Source organism: Juglans regia, chromosome 11 (assembly GCF_001411555.2).
Source record: "Juglans regia cultivar Chandler chromosome 11, Walnut 2.0, whole genome shotgun sequence".
NCBI classification, from domain to species: Eukaryota; Viridiplantae; Streptophyta; class Magnoliopsida; order Fagales; family Juglandaceae; genus Juglans; species Juglans regia.
Genome location: NC_049911.1, coordinates 27,932,647 through 27,956,300, shown reverse-complemented (window position 1 = coordinate 27,956,300; position 23,654 = coordinate 27,932,647). Strand labels below are relative to the sequence as shown.

General features: G+C 32.8%; 2 protein-coding genes across 5 annotated transcripts; both read left to right on the top strand.

Moving 5' to 3' along the window:
• Nucleotides 1–4,908: 4,908 nt before the first annotated feature.
• Nucleotides 4,909–23,161, top strand: LOC108984517 (alcohol dehydrogenase-like 7). 2 transcript variants are annotated; one of them, XM_018956501.2, is made up of 10 exons: nt 4,909–5,091; nt 5,190–5,326; nt 5,433–5,479; nt 7,393–7,718; nt 7,876–7,958; nt 8,054–8,129; nt 8,394–8,458; nt 9,499–9,594; nt 9,879–10,043; nt 10,976–11,272. In XM_018956501.2, the coding sequence occupies exons 1-10, from the start codon at nt 5,040–5,042 to the stop codon at nt 11,090–11,092; spliced, it is 1,164 nt and encodes a 387-aa protein (XP_018812046.2). In that variant the 5' UTR covers nt 4,909–5,039; the 3' UTR covers nt 11,093–11,272. The 2 variants fall into 2 exon arrangements, with proteins under 2 accessions (XP_018812046.2, XP_035538560.1); XM_035682667.1 differs by lacking the exon at nt 10,976–11,272 and adding an exon at nt 22,018–23,161 and having other exon boundaries at nt 4,937–5,091.
• LOC109021289 (alcohol dehydrogenase-like 7) lies at nt 12,521–21,638 on the top strand. 3 transcript variants are annotated; one of them, XM_035682683.1, is made up of 7 exons: nt 12,975–13,071; nt 13,181–13,232; nt 20,266–20,341; nt 20,606–20,670; nt 20,905–21,000; nt 21,244–21,355; nt 21,548–21,635. In XM_035682683.1, exons 2-6 carry the CDS (start codon nt 13,182–13,184, stop codon nt 21,310–21,312), a joined length of 357 nt encoding a protein of 118 aa, XP_035538576.1. In that variant the 5' UTR covers nt 12,975–13,071; nt 13,181; the 3' UTR covers nt 21,313–21,355; nt 21,548–21,635. The 3 variants fall into 3 exon arrangements, 2 of the variants coding, with proteins under 2 accessions (XP_035538576.1, XP_035538575.1); XM_035682682.1 differs by having other exon boundaries at nt 21,244–21,638; XR_001995032.2 differs by lacking the exons at nt 20,266–20,341; nt 20,606–20,670; nt 20,905–21,000; nt 21,244–21,355; nt 21,548–21,635 and adding exons at nt 12,521–12,833; nt 14,401–14,834 and having other exon boundaries at nt 12,935–13,071.
• Nucleotides 23,162–23,654: the final 493 nt, after the last annotated feature.

The following is a 23,654-nucleotide window of genomic DNA, read 5'->3' as shown; positions in this document are numbered from 1 at the left end:
TAATATTAAAAAATATTATTCTAATAATATTTTATCATCTTAACTCAACTCACTTCAACATCCAAACACAACCTAATACTATTGCTGGTACTAAACTCTTTAATAATAAATAATAATTTTGTCAAAAAAACTCAATAATAAAACAATAAAAGGCAGAATACGACGTCGTAACGTGAAGCTTGGTGCTTTGGTTCCATGCAATAGGCAAGCGACACATAACCCTTTTAGCTTTTTCAAAAGATTGCATATACACTATTTTCAGTAAGAAAAATATAAACACACAATATTTTTCACAATTTTAAAATAAAAAATATTATTATAAAATACTTTATAAAAATAACACTACTTTATAATAAGAAAAATATAAACACACAATATTTTTCACAATCACATTTTAAAATAAACAAATATTTTTATAAAAATAACACAACTTTATAAAAATACTCACTTTACATTATTTATATGTAAAAAATATTGTGAAGAGTATTGTGTGTCATTACTCTTTGATAATGCTATGTACATTTATAAAATGTGTAAGTATTATATAATTATTTTAAAAAATTAATTATTTTTTACATATAAATCTAATATTTATTATTTTTTTAAATAAATTATACGATATTTATATAATTTATTATTATAAATATAATTTCTAATCATTCATTTTAAAGTGGTTGGTCAAAAGACTCAAAACTCATTGCGGCGGACTGTTTATCCTAACCACTTGCACGAGTGACCAACCAATCACTACATCTAATTAATATGTGGGTGGAGAACCCTCCCAACCATATGTGTGGTTCTCTCGTCGTCTTGTGGGGTGGTTGGTGTCGACATGAATTATTTGGGTTATTGGTCAACCCTTATTTTTTAACATCCTTTATTTAAATATCTATGATTGTGTATAGTGTTTTCCGGGATCTTTAAAAATTGTGATAGTTATTTGTTTGATGGTATAAGCTGTAAATGACCTAATTTAAATTTACATGGCCTCGTTTATTTTTATAATCATTTTTATCTCATATCATTTTATTTAATCATTATAATTTTTTTAAATTTTTACACGAAATAAAATAAACAATTCAATTTTTTCAAATCTTAAAATAAAAATAATATTAAAACATATATTCTAACAATATTTTATTTAACTTTCAAATTTTATCTCAACTCATTTCATTTCATCTGCGAAAACAAACGAGACCTAAAGTATTTAGATGTGTAATACGATTTAAATATTCATCATAGAGTAAAGAGAAAGTGACATAAAACAAAAAATAAGTGACGTAAAGTAGGGATAGAATATAAAAAGGAGGAAACGAGATGACTTCAGGATATATTTTTGTACTTATTTACCTTTCGCTGTCATAGATGTGTGTGCAGATACTGTACAGTCTCACTAGACTACCACCGGGGATTCCATACGATACCGATCGAGATCCAGATTGCCATAGCCAGTCAATAATAATTACTTGTCTCCTTCCAGTCTGTTGTGCTTATTTTAGGCATTAACAATAACCTATCCAAAAATTTTCAAAAATATAACTTGATAAAGAAAATAATAATAAAAAAAATGATAAAAAAGCAATGAAATAAATCTCAAAACATCAAATACATCTCAAGACATTGAACATTGTCCATTATCTGTAATAATAAAAATATATCAAGATGAAAGACTGAATTTTATGTCAAGATAATAACTAAAGGTAGAAACAACTTGTTGCATTTTTTAACTAAATGCACGTAAAACACAAAATAATATCCAATATTCATGCATAGATTGCATGCATAAAATAATATTGGAGACCAAAACGAAGTATATTTGTGCATAAAATGAATTTATTTTTTAAATATAAAACTTAGTTATCAGGATTTTACCCGATACCAGTATTCATGAACTACTTAATTGTGACAAGATGAATTATTTAAGTTAGATCTCATAAGTTTATCTACAAGTTTCGACACACAAACTTTTAGTTCTAGTAAATATATTTATATTGTTTATATATATATTTAATGATTATTTTCACAAGCATTTAAACAACACATGTAGTATTAACAACATGATTGTGATCTCTTATATTTTTAAATATCTAAGATATTATCCCCTTAACATTAAACATAATACCATAATAAATAATAAATACAATGTCATTCAAACTTATTATAATTGTATTATTTAATAAACAAAATTTAAAAGTGAATTTGAAGATTATCAAGTTGTTGGGCTGCTCGAAAGTTATTAGAGCATTTCAACTGTTTTTATTTTTATTTTATATGGATTTTTTTTATGAAGTATTTTATATGGATATATAAATGAGCTAATGAAATGTTAAAATAAAGAGCTCCATACGAGTAAAAGGAAATTTAAAATACATTTAGCTACAATAACCGCTATAAGTAGAATAAATTATTCATCTATTAAAAGTTATTTTTCATTGTTTCCCTCTATTTCTCTCATTTTTTATTTCATGCTATTTTTTTATGGTTTTTTTACTATTTCCTGCTATAGTAGCATCCTAAATTATTGCATAACAAGCCAAGTGCGTGAAAAAAAAAAACTAATAATATGCTCATTTTGTTTTTATTTATGTTATTTTTATCATCTATAATGTGGATGGACACATTACAATCACATTAATAGATGATATTAAGAATATTAAAAGATATAAAGATATTGCAAATGTGTGAGTTATAATAAATAAAAATATACACTTTTTCTAATACAAATAGCAAATAATATTTAAATTATATAAATAAAGAATGGATAAACTAATATATGATATATTGCAAAAGCCATTAGCTAAAATATATATAGAAAAAGTAGATCTTGATTATTTAAAATAGATAAAAATTTAGACAAGCCATTAAGAAAACTCTAACAAATCAATTGTGTTTCACAAATCAAGTTTAAAGGTTAGTATTTACCTTCAGAAGTAGTAAATTTATCAAAGCTATAATTATAAAAATGTCCGAGCAACTTTTAGATTCCGTTTGGATTAAAATATGAGATGAGATGAATTGAAACAGTTTATCAATAGTAGTGAGATTTGTGAGAATATGAGTTGAAATGATTTTTTAAAATTTTGTGTTTGGATTAAAAGTGAGATGAGATGGTTTTAAGTTGTTAGATAAGAGATAGATGTAAGTTCCACAAATGATTGCATAGTATTTGTAATATATATTTTTTTAATTTATAAATGTATTTATTTGTTAGAAAAGCTGAAGGCATGAACTGTGTTTTTGTCAATATTTATGAGTTATTATTTTCTTAATCAAGTTTAGGTTTCATAGATGAGTCTTAGAGTGCGTTTGGATATTGAACTGAGTTGAGTTGAAATAATAAAATATTGTTAGAATATTATTTTTAAATATTATTATTATTTTAAGATTTGAAAAAGTTGAATTATTTATTATATTTTGTATTAGAATTTGAAAAAATTATAATGATGAATTGAAATGAGTTGAGTTTGATTTAATTTCCAAACGTACCCAAGGGTCTTGTTGTGGGGTGATTTTCTATCATTAAAAAAAAAGTGTGTAGAATATATTATTTATAAAATTTAAATAGTAAAATTTAATTTATAAATTCAAATTTAATTTTTATATTAAATTATATAAAATAAATATTTTATTAAATGTACTATATACACCACTTGAGAATTAATTTTTTATAATTTATTTGCGGTCTCTCCGTATCTTCCTCACAGCAAATGTGTTGATCGGTGATCACTGGGAAGTGATGATAATATAATAAATGGTAAATCTTTGCTTGCAAGTAAACTTTAACTAATTTGAGGGAAAAAAAGAGAGAAGTAAACTTCAATTGCCACGCCGCCTTCTTTGATTCCAATGTACTGTGTCCCAGCATTCCAAGTCTTCCCACGTGGCAGACGACTTGCCTACTTTACTCACCACAGTGACCGTGACAATTAGGTGCGGGAAAATTCAATACATAGTATTATTATTTTACTTTCTTAATATCATATTTATCATAATTAAATAATTATTTATTATATATTTTATTATTATTTAATAATAATAAATATGTCACATATTATTTAAATACGATTTAAATAGTAAGATGAGATAATTTTAGATAAAATTTAAAAATTAAAATATTACTTTTTAATATTATTATTATTTAAAATTTTAAAAAATTGAATTATTTATTATATTTGATGTGAAAACTTAAAAAATTTAGAATGATGAGATAAAATAAAATAAAATACTTTCACTATCTAAAATTTAGGTACGCAATTTTAGCGTTTACAAATCGTGTGAAATCACGAACATTTGAATATATGAATCAATTTAAACACAATCTATTAAATTAAACGGATCAAATATTTAAATCATAATACGATTTATTTAAATAACAGGTGATACGATACAATCCGTTTTGATTATTTTAATAATTAAATAATAATAAATCAATATGACACGATCGATTTCATTCTATCTTATATAAATGAATTGAACTAACTTGCATATACCATTTGACTTGAATAACATAATCTCACTTTAAAGTTTAAATTTATATTTATTAATAGTCAAAATATCTTTAAAAAAAAAAAACCCATAAATATAAGACTACCTATTAACATAAATATCAATATTTTTCATATTTCAACTTGTAATAAAATTAATATTACAAATGTAACCATAACAAATATAAACGTAGATCTAAAACCATAATTTCATCAACAACAAACATAAACATATTAAAAAATATCAATATTATAATCAAACAAAAATAAAATTATAATTTTAAAATAAAATTTAAACGAATTATTTCGAACTAAGCAAGTTATCCACTCGTTTATTAACAGTGCCTTAACTGATCAACCCCCGTTTAACCCGAATCCGCGAATCCATTTATATAAAACTCAAACTCGTTAATTTCGTATCGTATTCACGCTATCCTCACCACCACCAGCAGTCTCCCCTCCAACTTCGAGTACATATTGGCACTTACTAAAACAGTGAACAATCGAGCGAGCGAGAGAGAGAAAGATACAAATACTGTACGAGTTCTGGTCGCCATGGACGAACAACCTTCGAGTAAAACTTGGGGGAAGCCCATCAAATGCAGAGGTACCTCTTTAGTAAAAACTCTTTTGATATGAATTGCATTTTCTCAACTTTCATGCAAGTGTCTGAAACTAATTTGTTCATATTATGTATTTTATTAGCTGCGGTTAGTCGCCAACCGGGTGAACCTTTGGTAATCGAGGAGATAACGGTGGCGCCGCCGATGGCTCGTGAGGTTCGGATTCGAATCGTATGCACCTCTCTCTGTCACAGCGACGTTACTTTCTGGAAAATGAAGGTTGTTATCCCAAAGCGTATTCTTTCTGAAAACTCTAACTTGCGTTGCTGTCATAAATTCTTTGAAATATTTATCATTCATGGATGCCGATTCTTGATGTTTGTAGGATTATCCTGCAATTTTTCCGAGAATTTTTGGTCACGAAGCTATGGGGTTAGTATTGCATTCTTCCATCTGTTATTAATTTTCCTGATTCGTAGGATTGACCTGCAGTTTTGCATATGACGTATAATTTTATGGGGGTGTATATTGTGACGATATGCCTTGAATTCTCGATACGTGTATTTAATTCTTCAGTCTTGTCATCCACATCTTTAGTCAACTAGGAAAGGACAACGTGCACGTTTGTCCAGTTTAATTTTACACAATTTTTTGTTTTCTATAATTTTACATAATGAATTATAGAAAAAAATTTCAACTAATCATCTCTTATACTATACAGTAACATGTGATTTCTCATTTTTATCATTTAATTTAAACATATATATATTGATGTTTAAATATGTGTGTTTACACAAAGAAAAAAAAAAAGAAATCACATATTGGCGTGTGGTATGAAGATGATGAATAACATATCTTTAAAAAAAATAATTTTAAATCTAATATCTTTATTTTAAATCTAGCCGATGATAGTCCTAGTTTTATGTGTTTTTATTTATTACTACTATTTATTTTTGTGGTATTAATTTTTATCATTATTATGGTCGATGTAGATTCTATTTTATTTTGTTTTACCTTGTATTTTATTTTTGGTAGGGTCTTTGTTTGTTTGGGATATGTGTGTAAATTAGGGCCCAACTCGTTTACCCTCTTAAGCCTGGCCCCTCGAGGCCCACGCCAAAACTAAGTCGTTTCGGAGGGGGTGGGGGGTTAAGAATCAAATGGAACCCTAGGGTTCCATCTTATTCTTCTCCTCTCCCTCATTGCGCCGTCAACCTCACTTTTTTTATTTTTATTTTTATTTTTATTTTTTTCCTTCCATCCCTTTTTTTTTTTTTTCCTGCTTCGTGCTGAAGGCTTTGCCTACTCGACCGTCGCTCTCCACCAACGGCTCATCACCACGCGTGCGTTGAGCAGAGCCTTTCCACCTCTGACGCCATTTTAGCAAAAAACGTTCTCTCTCCCACACTTCATCTTTGACATTTTTGTCGGTTTCTCTCCATTTTCGTTTATTCTCTCATGGCTTCATTTGGATTTAGACGAATGTCGTTAACTTTAACGGAAAAAACAACAAAAACCGTTAAAATAAGAATTGCCGTTTGATAGCCACTTTTTATATATATAAATATATATTTCGAATAAAATTTAATGAAATTACGTATTCCGACACTGTTTAAGATTGACTTTTCTTAGTCGAGTTAGAAAAGATGAATCCACGCAATTTGTTTCCTTTCTTACTCAAACATGTTGAAATACATTTCACATTTTTCCAACAACCAATCAAGAATTCATGGTTCTCCTTTGCTTCTTGTTGGATTGCTAGACTAGCTCATGAATAAGTACGAGTTTGCTGATAAGGTGATTTTCAGAACCTTGTGGATAGGCCTGGTCACGCTATCTGCATGCTGTATGAGTTACATTTGCTGTTTCTTCACTTATAATAAATAAATAAAATAAATATTCACCAAGCTTTTCATTTTTTCTTCTTTCTTCTTTTCCTTATTGTTTTAGTTCTATAAGATAAGATGTCCTGAAATTCCGTTTCCCTTGACAAAGATGTCATGTATAGCTGGTGGAATGGTCATGATCCTACTTCTGCAGATGGCCTTTATTACATTTGCATGACACTAAATCATCTTTTTCAGCATAATCTTGTTCTGTCTGTTGTTAGTGCTACCATGCAGATGATGTTTTTCCTATCATATCCTTGTCTTACCATTCCTTGATCTTAGGATCCTAAACAGGCCTTACATTTAAGCCAATGCGATATACTATATTTTAGCATCAATTATTAATGCACATGCATTAGATGGCATTGGTCCATCACTTTTTCAGACTTATTTAGAGTTCAGGCACTAAGGTGATGAGAACTGATATTTGTTCCCACCAATTTTTACATGTGATAGGATTGTAGAAAGTGTAGGGGAGGGCGTAGATGAAGTAACTGAAGGAGACAGCGTCATCCCTTTTTTCATGTCAGATTGTGGAGAGTGCATAGATTGCAGATCAAAAAAGAGCAACCTTTGTTCAAACCTCCCTTTCAAGGTGTCTCCTTATATGCACAGACACGAGACCAGCAGATTCACTGACCTCAAAGGAGAGGTTTTATATCACTTTTTATTCGTATCAAGCTTTAGTGAGTATACAGTGGTAGATATTGCCCATGTAACAAAAATTGATCCGTCAATCCCTCCAAACAGGGAATGCCTCCTTAGCTGCGGAGTCTCAACAGGTAATTGTCATGCAAAATGTTATGTATGGTACTGTCACTTGAGTTTACGCATATCAACTTGAATAAACTAAACAGTTATAGAGGAGAAATAATGCATTTAAGATTTAACTTGTAGAGAACGAGAGCCTTTCTTATAATTTTAACTTTGGCTTTTCAGGGGTTGGCGCTGCTTGGAGAACAGCAAATGTGGAGACAGGATCAACTGTTGCTATATTTGGGCTGGGGTCGATTGGATTAGCTGTATGAACCAGCAGGATTTAGCATTATTTTTCTTCCTTGTATTTCTCTTTTGTAGGCCGTGGGGAAAAGCTCATTGTTATAAGTTGATGTTCTAGGTTGCAGAAGGAGCCAGACTATGTGGAGCTACTAAAATTATTGGTGTGGATTTGAACCCAGATAAATTTGAAATTGGTGAGCACATTTTATTTGAGCTACAGAAATATTGAACTCTGGAATCATCTTAATGAAGTAAGGAGCATCTGTGTTCTATGTAAAATGCATATGCTTCATATCATCTGCTGAAGCTGATCCAACAAAGCTTGTCCACATTTCTAGTCAGCTATTAGCTAGTCAGATTAACCAACAGTCAGTTAATATAACAGCACGAAGAATTCTGTCATAATCAAATCATGAGTGAGCTCTTGCATGTGTTTTGATGATATTTCTTTAACGCAGGAAAAAAATTTGGAGTCACAGAATTTGTCAATGCTGGAGAATGTGGAAACAAAACTGTGAGCCAGGTTAGCTCTTAAGGTCTCTATTGTTAAGTTTTATACTTCTGTTTATCATTCATTTCCAGATAAATTGTTCGTACCTAGTTAATATGTTCTTGGTGGGTTGAACATATACTTGATAATATTTGGTCTAGTTGGACTTATTTGCTTAATGTGTTTTTGATAGAAAAATCTGAAAAATTGACCGAACCGACCAGTTCAATATCAGTTCGGTTGGTTCAAAACCGATTAAAAACTTGTTTGGTCTTGGTTTTCAAGATTTGAAAACCGAATTGGATTGGACCGAACTGAACCAAACCAAAATATATATTTTTTAATTTTTTATGCTATATATATTATACATATTATAACCTTAATATAATATGAGATTATAATCCTATTATTTATGCTTCGTCGATATAAACTTACTCTTAAGCATGAGTATTAATATTAAGTTATTAACATGTTATTATTTATAATTACATATATATATATATATATATATATATATATATATATAAGAATACAAGAGTACATTATATATATATAAAGGATAAATGCATTTTTTTATAAGTACATGTAAGTATATTTTTACACTGGGTTAGTCACGTGGGCTGATTTTTTATTTTTATTTTTGTAATTCTGTGGCTGCTAGTGATCGGGTTAAGTCATGTGTGATTGGTTTATTTCTATTTGACAATATTTAATTGTAATTTTTAAGCTAAGTAATTGGTAACTAGTTATTCTAAAACCGGACCGTTTAGCCCCTAGTCTTTGAGATGCTGACCTTTCTTTTGATACGAGTATGAAAGATGATAATATTTGGTTCATCTAGGGTGATTAGGGAATTTCAAAAGCGATAATTAAGAGCATACAACACCAAGGTTTGCCAGGCTTTTGTGGGTGTCTATGGTGAAACAAACAATTTTCTCTATCTTTTGCATGTTCATTCATAAATTACTTAATGGATTGATGGAAGCCTTGATTATTTGACAAGATAGAAGTGCTCGTGAATTACATACTCCCGTTTTTTATTTATTTTGGTTCCTTTTTATCGCATTCAACAGGTGATCAATGAGATAACTGGTGGGGGTGCAGACTATTGCTTTGAATGTGTAGGATTGGCATCCTTGGTGCAGGAAGCATATGCCTGCTGCCGAAAGGTCTCTCTCTTACTTATACACAAAAACACTCACATACCGTTGCAGATGCATTGTTAATATACCTTCTGTTAGGTGATTTTCTCAAGTTATGGTATTTTGAAGAGAAAACTTGATCACAAGAGTGTGCAGGGCATCAAAACCATTCAGTTGGGCAATCGATTGCATACCACATACCCATTTTCGTTCTATTCCTTTTCCTTCAAATGTTTGGAATAGCTTGCTGTGTGTAAAAACGGCGGTGCACCAGACATAATTTGTGACGTATCCTCGTCTCACTTTACCAGGGCTGGGGAAAAACAATTGTTGTAGGGGTGGACAAGCCGGGGTCAAAATTGAGCCTCAGCTCTTTTGATGTTCTTCATAGCGGAAAAACCCTCATGGGATCCTTATTTGGAGGCCTCAAAGCTAAAACTGATATTCCCATCCTTCTCAAACGCTACTTGGACAAGGTGATTGATCCGTTACTATTTTTTTTAAATAGTCCTAATTGATCTTTCTTAAGGTGCCTACTTTTTATCGTAACAATTAGCTCATAAATTACTCCACAATTCCATCTTTTTGGCTCTTTCTCTCTCTCTCTCTCTCTAAATAGTTTCAAACTATGCTTGCTATTCTATACTAATTTGAAATAATTCTCTTTTATATTTGTTTGATTTATTCTGAGCTTATTGCTTCTAATTGACTGACCATTAATTATATGATTTTGATCTTGTGATTTGCTTTCGAAAGAGGGAATTATAGGATAGACCTTGGATATTTCAGGATAGGTAAATATAGAAATCGAAAGACTTAATTTACATACTCTTGTGTAAAATGACGATCAAGAATAAATCCAACTGACTATTGAAATAGGCTTTTGGATGACTTTGAAAAATTTACTAACAAACAGAGAGAATTAAACTCAATTAGTTAGATGAGAAAAACATAATGAGAGATTAGGTGAAATTGGTTTCCTAGAAGTTTTTTTTTTCTTATTGATTTGATCATCAAACAACAACTTTCTTTTTCTTTGAATTGATTTTATTTCAATTTGCAATTACAAACAACCATAGTGACTTTTTTAAATAAAGTCGAGATTAGTATGATTTCGGTACTTTTCAAAAGTGAGATACCAATCCTTGGGAACGACGTTTTTCTCATCACTTTACTATAAAATTATGATATTGTGCACTTGCAGTTTTGCACCGAACATGCATGATCAATATATATATAATATATACATGCACACTTCATAACTAGGTTTGAGCACCTGACTGTGTCTGAGGTGTTATCGAGCAAAAATAGATATGCATAGATGATTTTTTTTTTCTTTTCTTATTTATTGTTTCTGATTTTCTCTCCTCTTTTCTTAATAATATATAATAATATAAAAAAATATCAGGAACTGCAGCTGGATGAATTTGTAACACACGAGGTAAAGTTTGAAGACATCAACAAAGCTTTTGATTTACTCATTAAAGGGGAGAGTCTTCGTTGTGTAATTTGGATGGATAAATGAGTAAGCTTCCATGGAATTTAGCAGTGGCAAGGTCCGACGAGGGCAGCAACATTAACAACAAATAATTTCTCTATTTACCTTCTTCTGTATTAATTTGATGAGTTTATGAATTTCATTGGAGACTCTACTCCATATTGCTTTCAATCTCTCTCGACCAAATCATGTTCATATTATTAATCGATGTAGTGCATATTAAACTTTAAAAAAAAAAAAAAAAAAAACTATTGGATTGCAAAGATATACGCCAGCAACCTTCGATAAGTTATACCGATCTCCATATTTTAAGGATGAGATCCGAAGTCGGACTCCTCCAATCTTCATTGCCTTGAAAAAGGGCAAAAATAAAAAAAAGTTGCAGAGATCCATGGACGAAAATTAAGCTGCAGTACACTAGCAATAATCAACGCAATAGGCCCATAGGGTCCACCTCTGCTTATTTTTTATTTTTTCTTCTTATTTGACCCCATTTGTGTTTTTAAAAATAAATTATCGTCACTAATTTATCAGAAAAATTTATCTCTACGACGAGATATATTTTGAAATGTTCTCATGTCGTACGTGATATTATAAATTAAAATAATATATTTAAAACTTTACTAATATATTCTTTCTTTTTATGATTGGTTTGTTATTTATTATTACTGATATTCTTTATAAATAAATATTTAAGAGATAATATTTTATTTAAACAGAGACTCAATTAAATTTTTTATAATTCATAAAAATAAAAGGCCTAATTTCTACATATAAATATTCGAGAGATGAAATTTTTGTTTTTGATTTTTTTTTATTTGACCCGATTGGTACTTTAAATTTGACTTGGATCAGATAAAAACTGTAAGAAAAAAATCGAGGGAAAAAAGAAAAAGGCATGAGACACAAAATTACACACGCTACACAGGCTATAGTGAACTCGATCCAATACCATCAGGGTTGTCTGGCTTATCAAAAGTTGAACAAATTAATTGTGTTCACCAATCAAATTTTAAAATAGCCCATGTGGCCTTTAGAAGTACTAAATTTATCATAGTTATGACAGATTTAAGTTCTTTTAAAAAAAAAAATAAATGCTTAAAATCAAATTTATCATATTTTTAAAAGATCTAAGCCATTAAAATACATACCCTTTAAGAAAATAAATAATTTATAATATTTTTAAAAGATTAAAAAAAAAAAAAAAAAGGAGTTAAAAGCTAAGAGTTCTCTTGTAGGTGTCAAGACTTTGTTTATTTCAATAAAAATGGATTAACGATGAATTATATTTTTATTAAGATTTTTAGCAGCCAAAAAAAGGGTCGTCTTAACAAGTTATCACCAACTACCATGTAGCATCGGCTTTTACTAACGAAAGGGCAAAGCTAACTACCTCCCCGCCTCCATGTGGTTCACAAGGTGCAACGTCCCCAATAGGCAACGTTCAAAATCTTCGAATGTGGCAGGCAAACAACCCATGTCTATGTCCTAATCAACAAATTTCGGATCCATTTCAGTGGTTTAAGGGTACCTATCCCATAAAAGTTTTTGATTCATTGGATTATAAAAACGCATTTCCATGAACTGGGCTCCTTATCGTCACGCCCACCACACGTAGCCACTCCAGCTGCGAGTTCACTTCATAAGAGTGAACAAGCGAACCAGTGAGGGAGAGAGGCAGAGACACGCACAGATACTGTGTGGGTTTTGGTCGCCATGGACGAAAAACAGTCGAGTAAAACTAGGGGGAAGCCCATCAAATGCAGAGGTACCTCTTGAGTAAAAACTCTTCTGATATGAATTGCTCTTTCTGAACCATAATGCAAGTGTCTGAAACTAAGTTGTTCGTGATCTTATGTATTTTATTAGCTGCGGTTGTTCGCCAACCAGGAGAGCCATTGGTGATCGAGGAGATCATGGTGGCGCCGCCGGTGGCTCGTGAGGTTCGGGTTCGAATCATATGCACCTCTCCCAGTCGCACCGATATTTCTTTCTGGGAAATGAAGGTTGGTATCCCGAAGCATGCTATTTCTGAAAAACTCGAACTTTCAATATTAATGTTATAAATTCTTGGAAAATTTTCTCATTCATTAATGTTATTGTCGATATTTGTAGGATGAGCCGGCAAATTTTCCAAGAAGAGAATTCTTGGTCACGAAGCTATGGGGTTAGTATATAACTTAGTGTTACATTCTTCCGTTTGTTATCGCTTTTCTAATTCATAGGATTGTCCTGCAATTTTTCAAGGGATGATGTCATGGGGATGCTTATTATCGTGATGACATGTGTTGAATTTTTAATATGTTTAGTTAATTCTTCAGGGTCCTGTCATTCATATTCTTAGTCAGTTGATTCCAAAGAAATGTTTAAGAGATTACAATGTTTATTCCGTCACTGTTTAACATTCACTTTTCTCGGTTAAGTTAGAAAAAGTGAATTCACGTAATTTGTTTCCTCTTTTCAATCTTGCATTGTAAATAATGCCGATGAGGAATTGCAGTTGGTAACTCTAGGAATGAGGTGCGCCCACAGTGCGAACACCCCTTGGTCTTTCAAGTCCAGCCTAATTGTGTCCGGAAGTTACATACATTGAAGTATTTGGCCACTTCATTACAAGAGGGGCTGGCCATTGCCTTTAATGGCCAGCCGGGGGTTACAAGTAGAGGCTACATATAGCCCCTTCCCCCTTTGGACGAAAAACTTTCTGCACAAAAGTGAAAATCTCTCTCTCAAGTGTGTGTCTCTCTAGTCCTGACATTTAGGCTGTGGAACATGTGAGTGTTGCTCTGTTTTTTTATCACGTACTCCACTATTGAGGAGGATGATTCCAAACAAACAACAACGACTTTGGAAGTCCGTGGAACAACCGCACTCGATCTGAGATTTGCCGCTCGAGGTAAACGCTTTTGCTGTACTCTGATCTAGTATTTCTAACAGTAACTCATATCACCCCTCCCCCTATGGGGTGGGGGAAGAATTTTCAATAATCACATATGTCTAACTAATTTAATTTAGTAAAGATCTTTGTCACAAAATCCAACAACAAATCAAGAATTCATGGTTGTCCTTTGCTTCTTGTTGGATCGCATGATTAGCTTTCGAATATGTATGAGTTCGCTGATGAGGTGATTTTTAGAACATTGTGCATAAGCCTGGCCAAGCTCTTTGCATGCAGTATGAGCTACATTTGCCATTGTCACATAAAAAATATATAAATAAACATTCACCAAGCTTTCCAATTTTTCTTCTATTGATCTGCTTTTGCCTATTGTTGTGAATATTGTGTCAATTATTTTTCCATCCCTCTGTATTACTCTAACACCTTGTATATGCAGCATATTAAAAGGTGGGACACTTGGTGATAAGCAGTGGCACTTATATTGATATGCAGAGACGAGAACATGTGCTTCACACGTGAGCAACCTTTGGCCTTCTGACTCTTGGTATAACAACTGCTGGATCAAAGACACGTGCTGCCATCTCTTGAGTACATATATATATGCCTCTTAGCCTTGTTAGGGTTACGGGATTTTACACTTTGAGCAATTTGTTTTCTACCGTTTTGAGTGAGACAAGAGAGCTTTGTACAGAATGAGAGATAAGCTAGGGTTTTACTGAGGGAGAAATGAAAGCTGTGTTAAGGCTTGTATTTGGCCCAGTATTAGCTTGATCTGTGTATATACATTGGCTTTTGAAGATTGCTCAATAAAGAATGATCTCTGAGGCTGTTCCTGCTGTGGATGTAGGTCATTGGGGCCGAACCACGTAATCTCTGTTTGTATTTCTTATTCTTTATTCTTTTATTATTTCTTGTTGATTTACTTGTTGTTGTTATTCTTGATACTTATATCTTCGATTCTTGAAAATTTCTTGACTGGGTTTGTTTCGAAGTTACTGAGTTCCTTTTAAGACAAAAGGGACTCTGCTTGTGTTTATCACAATTGGTATCAAGAGCTTAGGTTAAATGGGGACCACGAAATTTGATGTTGAGAAATTTACAGGGCTTAATGACTTCGGATTATGGAGAATAAAGATGAGAGCTCTGTTAGTCCAACAGGGCTTACAGGATGCTCTCACCTATGAAAAAATGGGCTCTTCCTTGAAAGAGGAAGGAAAGGGAGAAGTCCAAAAGGACATTCTCCAAAAGGCCCACAGTGTTCTTATTTTGTCTTTAAGAGATAAAGTATTGAGGGAAGTAGCAAGTGAGGAAACTGCCGCTGGTATTTGGCTTAAGCTAGAACATCTCTATATGACAAAATCCCTGGCTAACAGACTTTGTAAGAAAATTAGGTTATATACTCTTAAGATGACTCCTGGAACCCAAATAGGGGAACATCTTTTAACAAAATTATATTAGACCTAGCTAATATTGATATTAAGGTGGAGGATGAGGATCAAGCAATCCTCTTGCTGAGTTCTTTGGACTCATCATACCAGAATCTTAAGGAGACCCATGATGTATGGTAGAGATACTCTATCTCTAGATGAAGTGCAGTCTGTTCTTCATGCTAAGGAATTACAAAATCAAGAAGATACCAAACGAGAACATGGTGAGGGCTTGTCTGTTAGAGGAAGACCAGAAAAGAGAGGCAAGAAAAATAAATTAGATTTTAAGAAAGGAAGGTCTAAGTCAAAAGGAAAACAATTAAAATGTTTTCTATGTTACAAAGAAGGACATTTCAAAAGAGATTGTCTTGATAGAAAAACTCAGGCTGGTAACAAAAATAAAGAGGATGGGGATGTGGCAATGGTGTTAGATGGGTATGAAAGTGCTGAGGTACTAAATGTATATGAGGTAGGGTCTGGAAAAGAGTGGATTTTAGATTCTGGTTGCTCTTTTCACATGTGTCCCAATAGGGACTGGTTTGAAACCTTTTCTGATTTAGATGGTGGACATGTAATTCTAGGGAATAATAAATCCTGTAAAATCATGGGAATTAGGTGTATAAGACTAAAATTACATGATTGGATGGAGAGACTTTTGAGGGAGGTCAGATTTATACCTGACTTAAAGAGAAATTTGATTTCTCTTGGCACACTTGATAATTCAGGTTATTCTTTTAAGTTTGAAGCAGGGGTCCTTAAAGTTACTAAAGGTTCATTTACAATTATGAAAGGGGTAATTAAAAATGGCCTTTATACTCTAGTTGGAAAAACCATTGTAGGGGAAGCATCCCCTGTGCAGAATGCCATTGAAAATAAATCTGTGCTTTGGCACAGGAGGTTAGGGCATGTTAGTCAAAGAGGACTTTCAGAATTACACAAACGAGGCTTGTTGATTGATGCTGGCCTGAACAATTTACCTTTCTGTGAAGACTGTGTCTATGGAAAGGCTAAAATGATTAGTTTTAAAAGGGCAACTCATATGACTACTCAGACATTTGATTATGTACACTCTAACCTTTGGGGACCTTCTAAAGTAGCCTCTCATGGTGGAAGGAATTATTTCCTTTTCATCATTGATGACTTAGTTGAGAATCAGGTAGACAGAAAACTAAAAATCCTAAGAACTGATAATGGGTTAGAGTTTTTGTCAACAAAGTTTAATATTTTCTGTCAAAAGGAGGGGATTCTAAGACACAAAACTGTGAGGGAAACTCCCAACAGAATGGTCTTGCAGAAAGGATGAATATGACAATTCTAGAGAGAGTGAGATGTATCTTATCTAATGTTGGGTTACCTAAAACTTTCTGGGCTGAAGCTTCTGCTACAACAGTCCACTTAATTAATAGGTGTCCATCTTTTGCCATAGGTTTTAAAACACCATAAGAAATGTGGACTGGAAAACCACCTAGTTATGATTATCTTAGAATTTTTGGGTGTACAACTTATACACACTAAAAAAAGATAAGTTAGACCCTAGGGCTTTTAAGTGTATTTTTGTGGGGTACCCTGAGGGTGTTATAGCATTAGTTATGGCCTCAACAAACTTTAGTCAAAATTTGACTAAGAAATTCACTTTTACAAATTTAGCTAGTCATTTTTCATCATCATCAAATAACAGGCTCAACAAATCTTTCACTATTCTAATAAAATATTGATTTTGAACTTTTCATTTATTTTAGTTATAATTGTAATTTAAATATTTATTCATTATTAAAAAACTACCTATTAATTTTCTAACGTTCATATTATTCCAATGACTACATTTCTTCAACGGATATATTTTTTTAACTTATATTTCTCCAGCAGCTATATTTCTTCAACGGCTATATTATTCCACTATAAAACAAAACATTTCTTCAATAATTTTATTCACTTCAACTCAAGTGAATATTTTAGTCTAAAAGAATTATTTGGCTAGTTCCTTTGGCTCAACAAATTTGGCTAGTGATTTAACTTGAAGTTAAAATCACTGTTGATTTGTTGAGCCAATTGTAGCACATTATCTTGCACTTTAGCTATTCTTTAGCTATAATTTAGCTTTGTTGAGCCCATAACTGGTGCTCTTAAGGGGTACAAATTGTGGCTTGATGAACCTGGTAGACATAAGTGCATTATCAGCAGGGATGTGATCTTTAATGAATCACAAATGGCTCGAGTACCTAAGGTAGAGGTAGATCAAAGACCTAGTATCACTGGGGAAAATGTACATTTTGAGGTGGAGAGAGCAAACAACTCAACAGATCCTAATACTGGGCAAAACAGTAACTTTGAGGACTCTATTTCAGAGGACTTAGATAAACCAAGTTCTGACTCTTACATTTTGGTAAGAGACAGAAAGAAAAGGATTATAAAACCACCTCTAAGGTATGGTCAAGCTGAATTTACAGCTTTTACTTTGACTGTTGCGGATGAGGTTGTTTATCAAGAACCAAGAACCTATAAAGAGGCTATCTCTAGCAAGGATGCCACTAAGTGGATACTTGCTATGCATGATGAAATGGAGTCTCTTAATAAAAACAAAACTTGGGAACTAGTTACTAAACCTAATGGGGTTAGGCTAGTGGGATCCAAGTGGATCTTTAAAAGAAAGGAAGGCATACCAGGGGTAGAAGGTACTAGGTTCAAGGCAAGGCTAGTGGCTAAAGGTTTCACTCAAAGAGAGAGAATAGATTTTAATGAGATATTCTCTCATGTGGTTAAGCATAGTTCCATTAGATTGCTTCTGTCTTACATTGCATATCATGACCTGCACTTAGAACAACTGGATGTAAAAACTGCTTTTTTACATGGAGAATTAGAAGAGGTTACTTACATGCAACCCCCTGGAGGGTTTATAAAAGACATTAACTCTAATCAAGTTTGTTTACTTAAAAAAATCTTTATATGGTCTAAAACAATCTCCTAGACAATGGTATAAAAGATTTGATAATTACATGCTTGAAAATGATTTTAAAAGAAGCTGTTATGACAGTTGTGTTTACTATAAAGATGTTAATGGAACATTATTATAAATTTTACTGTATGTAGATGATATGTTAGCGGCTTGTAAAAACCCTGATTTAATCAAACAGGCTAAGTGTATGTTGAAATCTGAATTTGATATGAAGGAACTAGGACCTGCTAGTAGAAATTTAGGAATGGATATTATAAGAGATAGGTCAAAGGGATGTTTGTACCTATCTCAGAAGAATTATTTCTTAAAAATTCTAAAAAGATTTGGTATGGACCAAGTTAAACCTGCAAGCACACCTCTAGGTCAGCATTACAAGTTGTCCACTAGTCAGGCCCCATAATTAGAATCAGAAATAGAATTTATGCAACAAATTCCTTATGCTAGCATGGTGGGAAGTGTGATGTATGCAATGGTTTGTACAAGACCAGATCTTACATATGCTATCAGTGTTGTTAGTAGGTTTATGAGTAATCCTGGTAAGGCACACTGTCAAGCCATTAAATGGTTATTAAGGTATATTTCTAGAACTATTAATTTGGGCTTGAAATATGGATCAAATGTTAAAAAAGGTTGTGAGTTGGAGGGTTTTGTAGATGTTGATTATGCTGGTAATGTGGATACCAGGAAATCTTTAACAGGATATGTTTTTACTGCATATGGGGGGGCTATTAGTTGGAAGTCAAACTTACAATCTGTTGTGGCCTTGTCAACTACTGAGGCTGAGTATATAGCTTTGACAGAGGCTATAAAGGAAGCCATATGGCTAAATGGTATATCACATGAATTAGATATTTTTAAAGAAAATATTATTGTACATTGTGATAACCAAAGTTCAATATATTTGGCTAAAAACCAAGTATATCATGAAAGGACTAAGCATATAGATATTAGACTTCATTTTGTAAGGGATGTAATTGAGTCTAGGGAAGTTGGAGTGGAAAAGATCCCAACTGAGGAAAATCCCTCAGACATGATGACTAAATCCCTACCAATGGCAAAGTTCAGACACTGTCTGAACTTAATTAACATGCAGACTGTTAAGGGTCCCTAATAGAGGGACATTGCAGGAACAACCAAGATGAGAGTAGGATAGAAGTGATGGGTATAATATTGTCAAAGTGGAGAATTGTGAATATTGTGTCAATTATTTTTTCCATCCCTCTGTATTACTCTAACACCTTGTATATGCATGATATTAAAAGGTGGGACACCTGGTGATAAGCAGTGGCACTTATATTGATATACAGAGGCGAGAACATGTGCTTCACACGTGAGCAACCTTTGGCCTTCTGACTCTTGGTATAACAGCCGTTGGATCAAAGACACGTGCTGCCATCTCTTGAGTACATATATATATGACTCTTAGCCGTGTTAGGGTTACGGAATTTTACACTTTGAGCAATTTGTTTTCTGCCGTTTCGAGTGAGACAGAGAGCTTTGTACAGAATGAGAGATAAGCTAGGGTTTTGCTGAGGGAGAAATGAAAGCTGTGTTGAGGCTTGTATTTGGCTCAGTATTAGCTTGATCTGTGTATATACATTGGCTTTTGAAGATTGCTCAATAAAGAATGATCTCTGAGGCTGTTCCTGCCGTGGATGTAGGCCATTAGGGCCGAACCACGTAATCTCTGTTTGTATTTCTTATTCTTTATTCTTTTATTATTTCTTGTTGATTTACTTCTTGTTGTTATTCTTGATACTTATATCTCCGATTCTTGAAAATTTCTTGACTGGGTTTGTTTCGAAGTTACTGAGTTCCTTTTAAGACAAAAGGGACTCTGCTTGTGTTTATCACAATTGTTCTTGTATTTCTCTTTGGTAGGCAGTGGGGAAAAGCTCATTGTTATAAGTTGATGTTCTAGGTTGCAGAAGGAGCCAGACTATGTGGAGCTACTAAAATTATTGGTGTGGATTTGAACCCAGATAAGTTTGAAGTTGGTGAGTGCATTCTATTTGAGCTACAGTAATATTGAACTCTGGAATCATCTTAATGAAGTAAGGAGCATCTGTGTTCTATGTAAAATGCATATGCTTCATATTATCTGTCAAGCTGATTCAACTAAGGTTGTTCATGTTTCTAGTCAGCTATTAGTCAGAGACTCAGATTAACCAAAAGTCGATTAATATACCAGTAAAAATAATTTTCTTTCATAATCAAATCATTAGATGGCATGGGTTTGATGACACGGTTTGTTAATGCAGGAAAAAAATTTGGAGTCACAGAATTTGTCAATGCTGGAGACTGTGGAAATAAAACTGTGAGCCAGGTTAGCTCTTATGGTTGTTTAAGGACTCTATTGAGCCAAGTTAGCTCTTAGAGTTGTTTAAGGACTCTATTGTTGAGTTTTATACTTATGTTTATCATTCATCTTTAGATAAATTATTCTTACACTTGTTATTATGTTTTTGGTGGGTTGACAATGTACTCAAGGCAGAAGTGCTCATGAATTACATACTCCTGTTATTAATATATTGCAGTTCATTTTTGTTTCATTCGACAGGTGATCAAGGAGATAACTGGTGGGGGTGCAGACTATTGCTTTGAATGTGTTGGATTGGCATCCTTGGTGCAGGAAGCATATGCCTCCTGCCGAAAGGTCTCTCTCTTTCACACGCACACAAAAACACTAGCATGCTGTTGTAGATGCATCATTAACATACCTTCTGTTGGATGTCTTTCTGCATTTGAATTTCAATTCAAGAATCTGCTCTCCATCATAGAGATACTGTGTGACTGCTTCACTTAATCAAGACAAACCAGGGTAGCTCGAATTGTGCTGATCAAAATTGATCTTTTACCCATTATAAGAAATTAATTCATGGGTGGGGTGGATGAACAGATAAGCTTGGTAGACTTGAGCACAAGTCTGAATAAAGTTCATGCAGTATGGTGCTTATCTGATCATTAGTCAAAGTTATGGTGTTTTGAAGAGAAAACTCAAGCACAAGAAGGTGGAGTGCATCAAAATCATTCAATTGGGCGATTGATTGTGTACTACATGCCTGCTGCCCTACTTTCCTCTTTCCTTCAAATGTTTGGAATATGCTTGCTCTGTTTGTGTTAACTATGGTGGACTAAACAGTAATTTGTGACATAATATTAAGTAGAATTCAACCCAAGAACTTGCTCTAATTGTGTACCAGGGTTGGGGAAAGACAATCGTTTTAGGAGCGGACAAGCCTGGGTCAACATTGAGCCTGAGCTCTTATGATGTCCTTTATAGTGGTAAAAGCCTCAAGGGATGCTTATTTGGAGGAATCAAAGCTAAAACTGATATTCCCATCCTTATCAAACGTTATTTGGACAAGGTGATTGACCTGTTAACGTGTCTATCTTTGATAATGTCAATTAGCTCATAAATTAATGCACAATTCCATTTTTTGGCTCTCTCTCTCTCTCTCTCTATATTTATTTTTATTTGTATCTCTGGAGAGCATGATCATTACTTTTCTTTTATTAACTTTATAATTAGGTTTGACCACCTGGCTGTGTCTGAGCCTTTGAGGCGGTATAGAGCAAAAATAAGTATAAAGATGATTTTCTTTTCTTTTTTCTTGTTTTAAATTTCTCTTATTTCTTTCTCTTTTTTTTCTCAAAACAAAAAATACATCAGGAACTGCAGCTGGATGAATTTATAACACACGAGGTAAAGTTTGACGACATCAACAAAGCTTTTGATCTACTCATTCAAGGAAAGAGTCTTCGTTGTGTAATTTGGATGGACAAATAAGTAAAGCTTCCCTGGAATTTTTGGAATTTGATTATGGTAAGGTCCGGTCCTCCTCCTCCGACGATGGCAGAAACAATAAAGAAGTTCTACATTTACCATGGTGTTATATCTTTTGCTGAATTCAAATGCAGCAGTGTGCTTGTTTCAGAGTTTGATCAAATAACAGCTGTCTTAAACATTGGATACTTTCTATTTTCTGCAAGAATGTTACAAAACTAAATACTGAATGCTTCTCTATGATACTGCAAATGCACTGGATTTCCCCATTAAGGTTGCTAATCCATACAAACTATTGTCATCTAATTTCCATTTAGCTGACTTGTTGAATTCTCGGATGTATGCTGACAATGTCTGAAGTTTGTATGGTTCTGTATATATAGTAACTATGGCCACGGATGGGCTTTTAGACCTTGAGGCATAGATTAAAATAAAACCCAAAATCACACAACTTTCTATCGGAATTGTTCATATTTTCTTATTCAACCTTTCATAGATTTATAACAACAGTACAAAAAGATGCCCCCCCACCCTCAAAAAAAAAAACACAAAAACGATTATTAGACTGTTGACACTTCACAACATGACCATAATTATTACAATCTTCTATTTAATATATATTGTTCCTTAAATGTTGAAACAATTCCCTTCATTGTCTTTTATTTTTTCGTTTTGGAATAAGGAACAAGTTAGCCGATAATAATCTCATGAAGATCAATGCCCTCCTGAGGCCTGAGGAGGTGGGGGAGGAGAGAGAGGAATTCTAGGAATATGATAATTCTGATATGAGGTGACATGAGCACCTTCGGACAGCATTCTTATACGACCAAAATGAAAATCTTGAAAGAAAGAACCGCTTCCACCCAACTTTCTGGCCTCTGTAGGGAATGCAACCAAAACGAGCAGAACAAGGGCAATGATCAACAACTGTTTTTGACCGGCTACCGCCATCTTCTGTCTTTCTTCAATATTATTATTGTTCAAAGCTTTCCTTGTCTGTCTGATTTTTCTCTGCTCTTTCAATTTTAATCCAAAATGACCCTTTAAATATTAGGCAAGTTATCCCTATTTAAGGAAAGAGATCTCTTTCTCCGACATTGTCTATTAACTATTCCTTCATTTAAGGAATGATTTGAATTTTCATTCAAAGGATGAACGCTCGATTTGAATTCGCTTAAGTTTTTTTTAGCATAACTCTATTTTTGGTGTACTAATTATTATCTTTTCGCCAATTTTATCAGTCAAGGTTGCTTTTGGATCAAAGAGTTTGACCCTAAATTTAATTTTATATTAATTTTAGAATTCTCTATTTACAGAGATTTTGATAATGAAAACTTCTATTAATCGTGTGTACAGTATGTTAATAAAATATGAGTCACTGTTGCCGAGTAATGACTGTTTGGCGTGTCGCCTAATATAAACTTATATTCTTATTTTTTTATTTTCATATTTTTTAATATATTTAAATATTTAAAAAATAAATAAATAAAATATCAATATACTAAAAATTAATTTCTTAATTA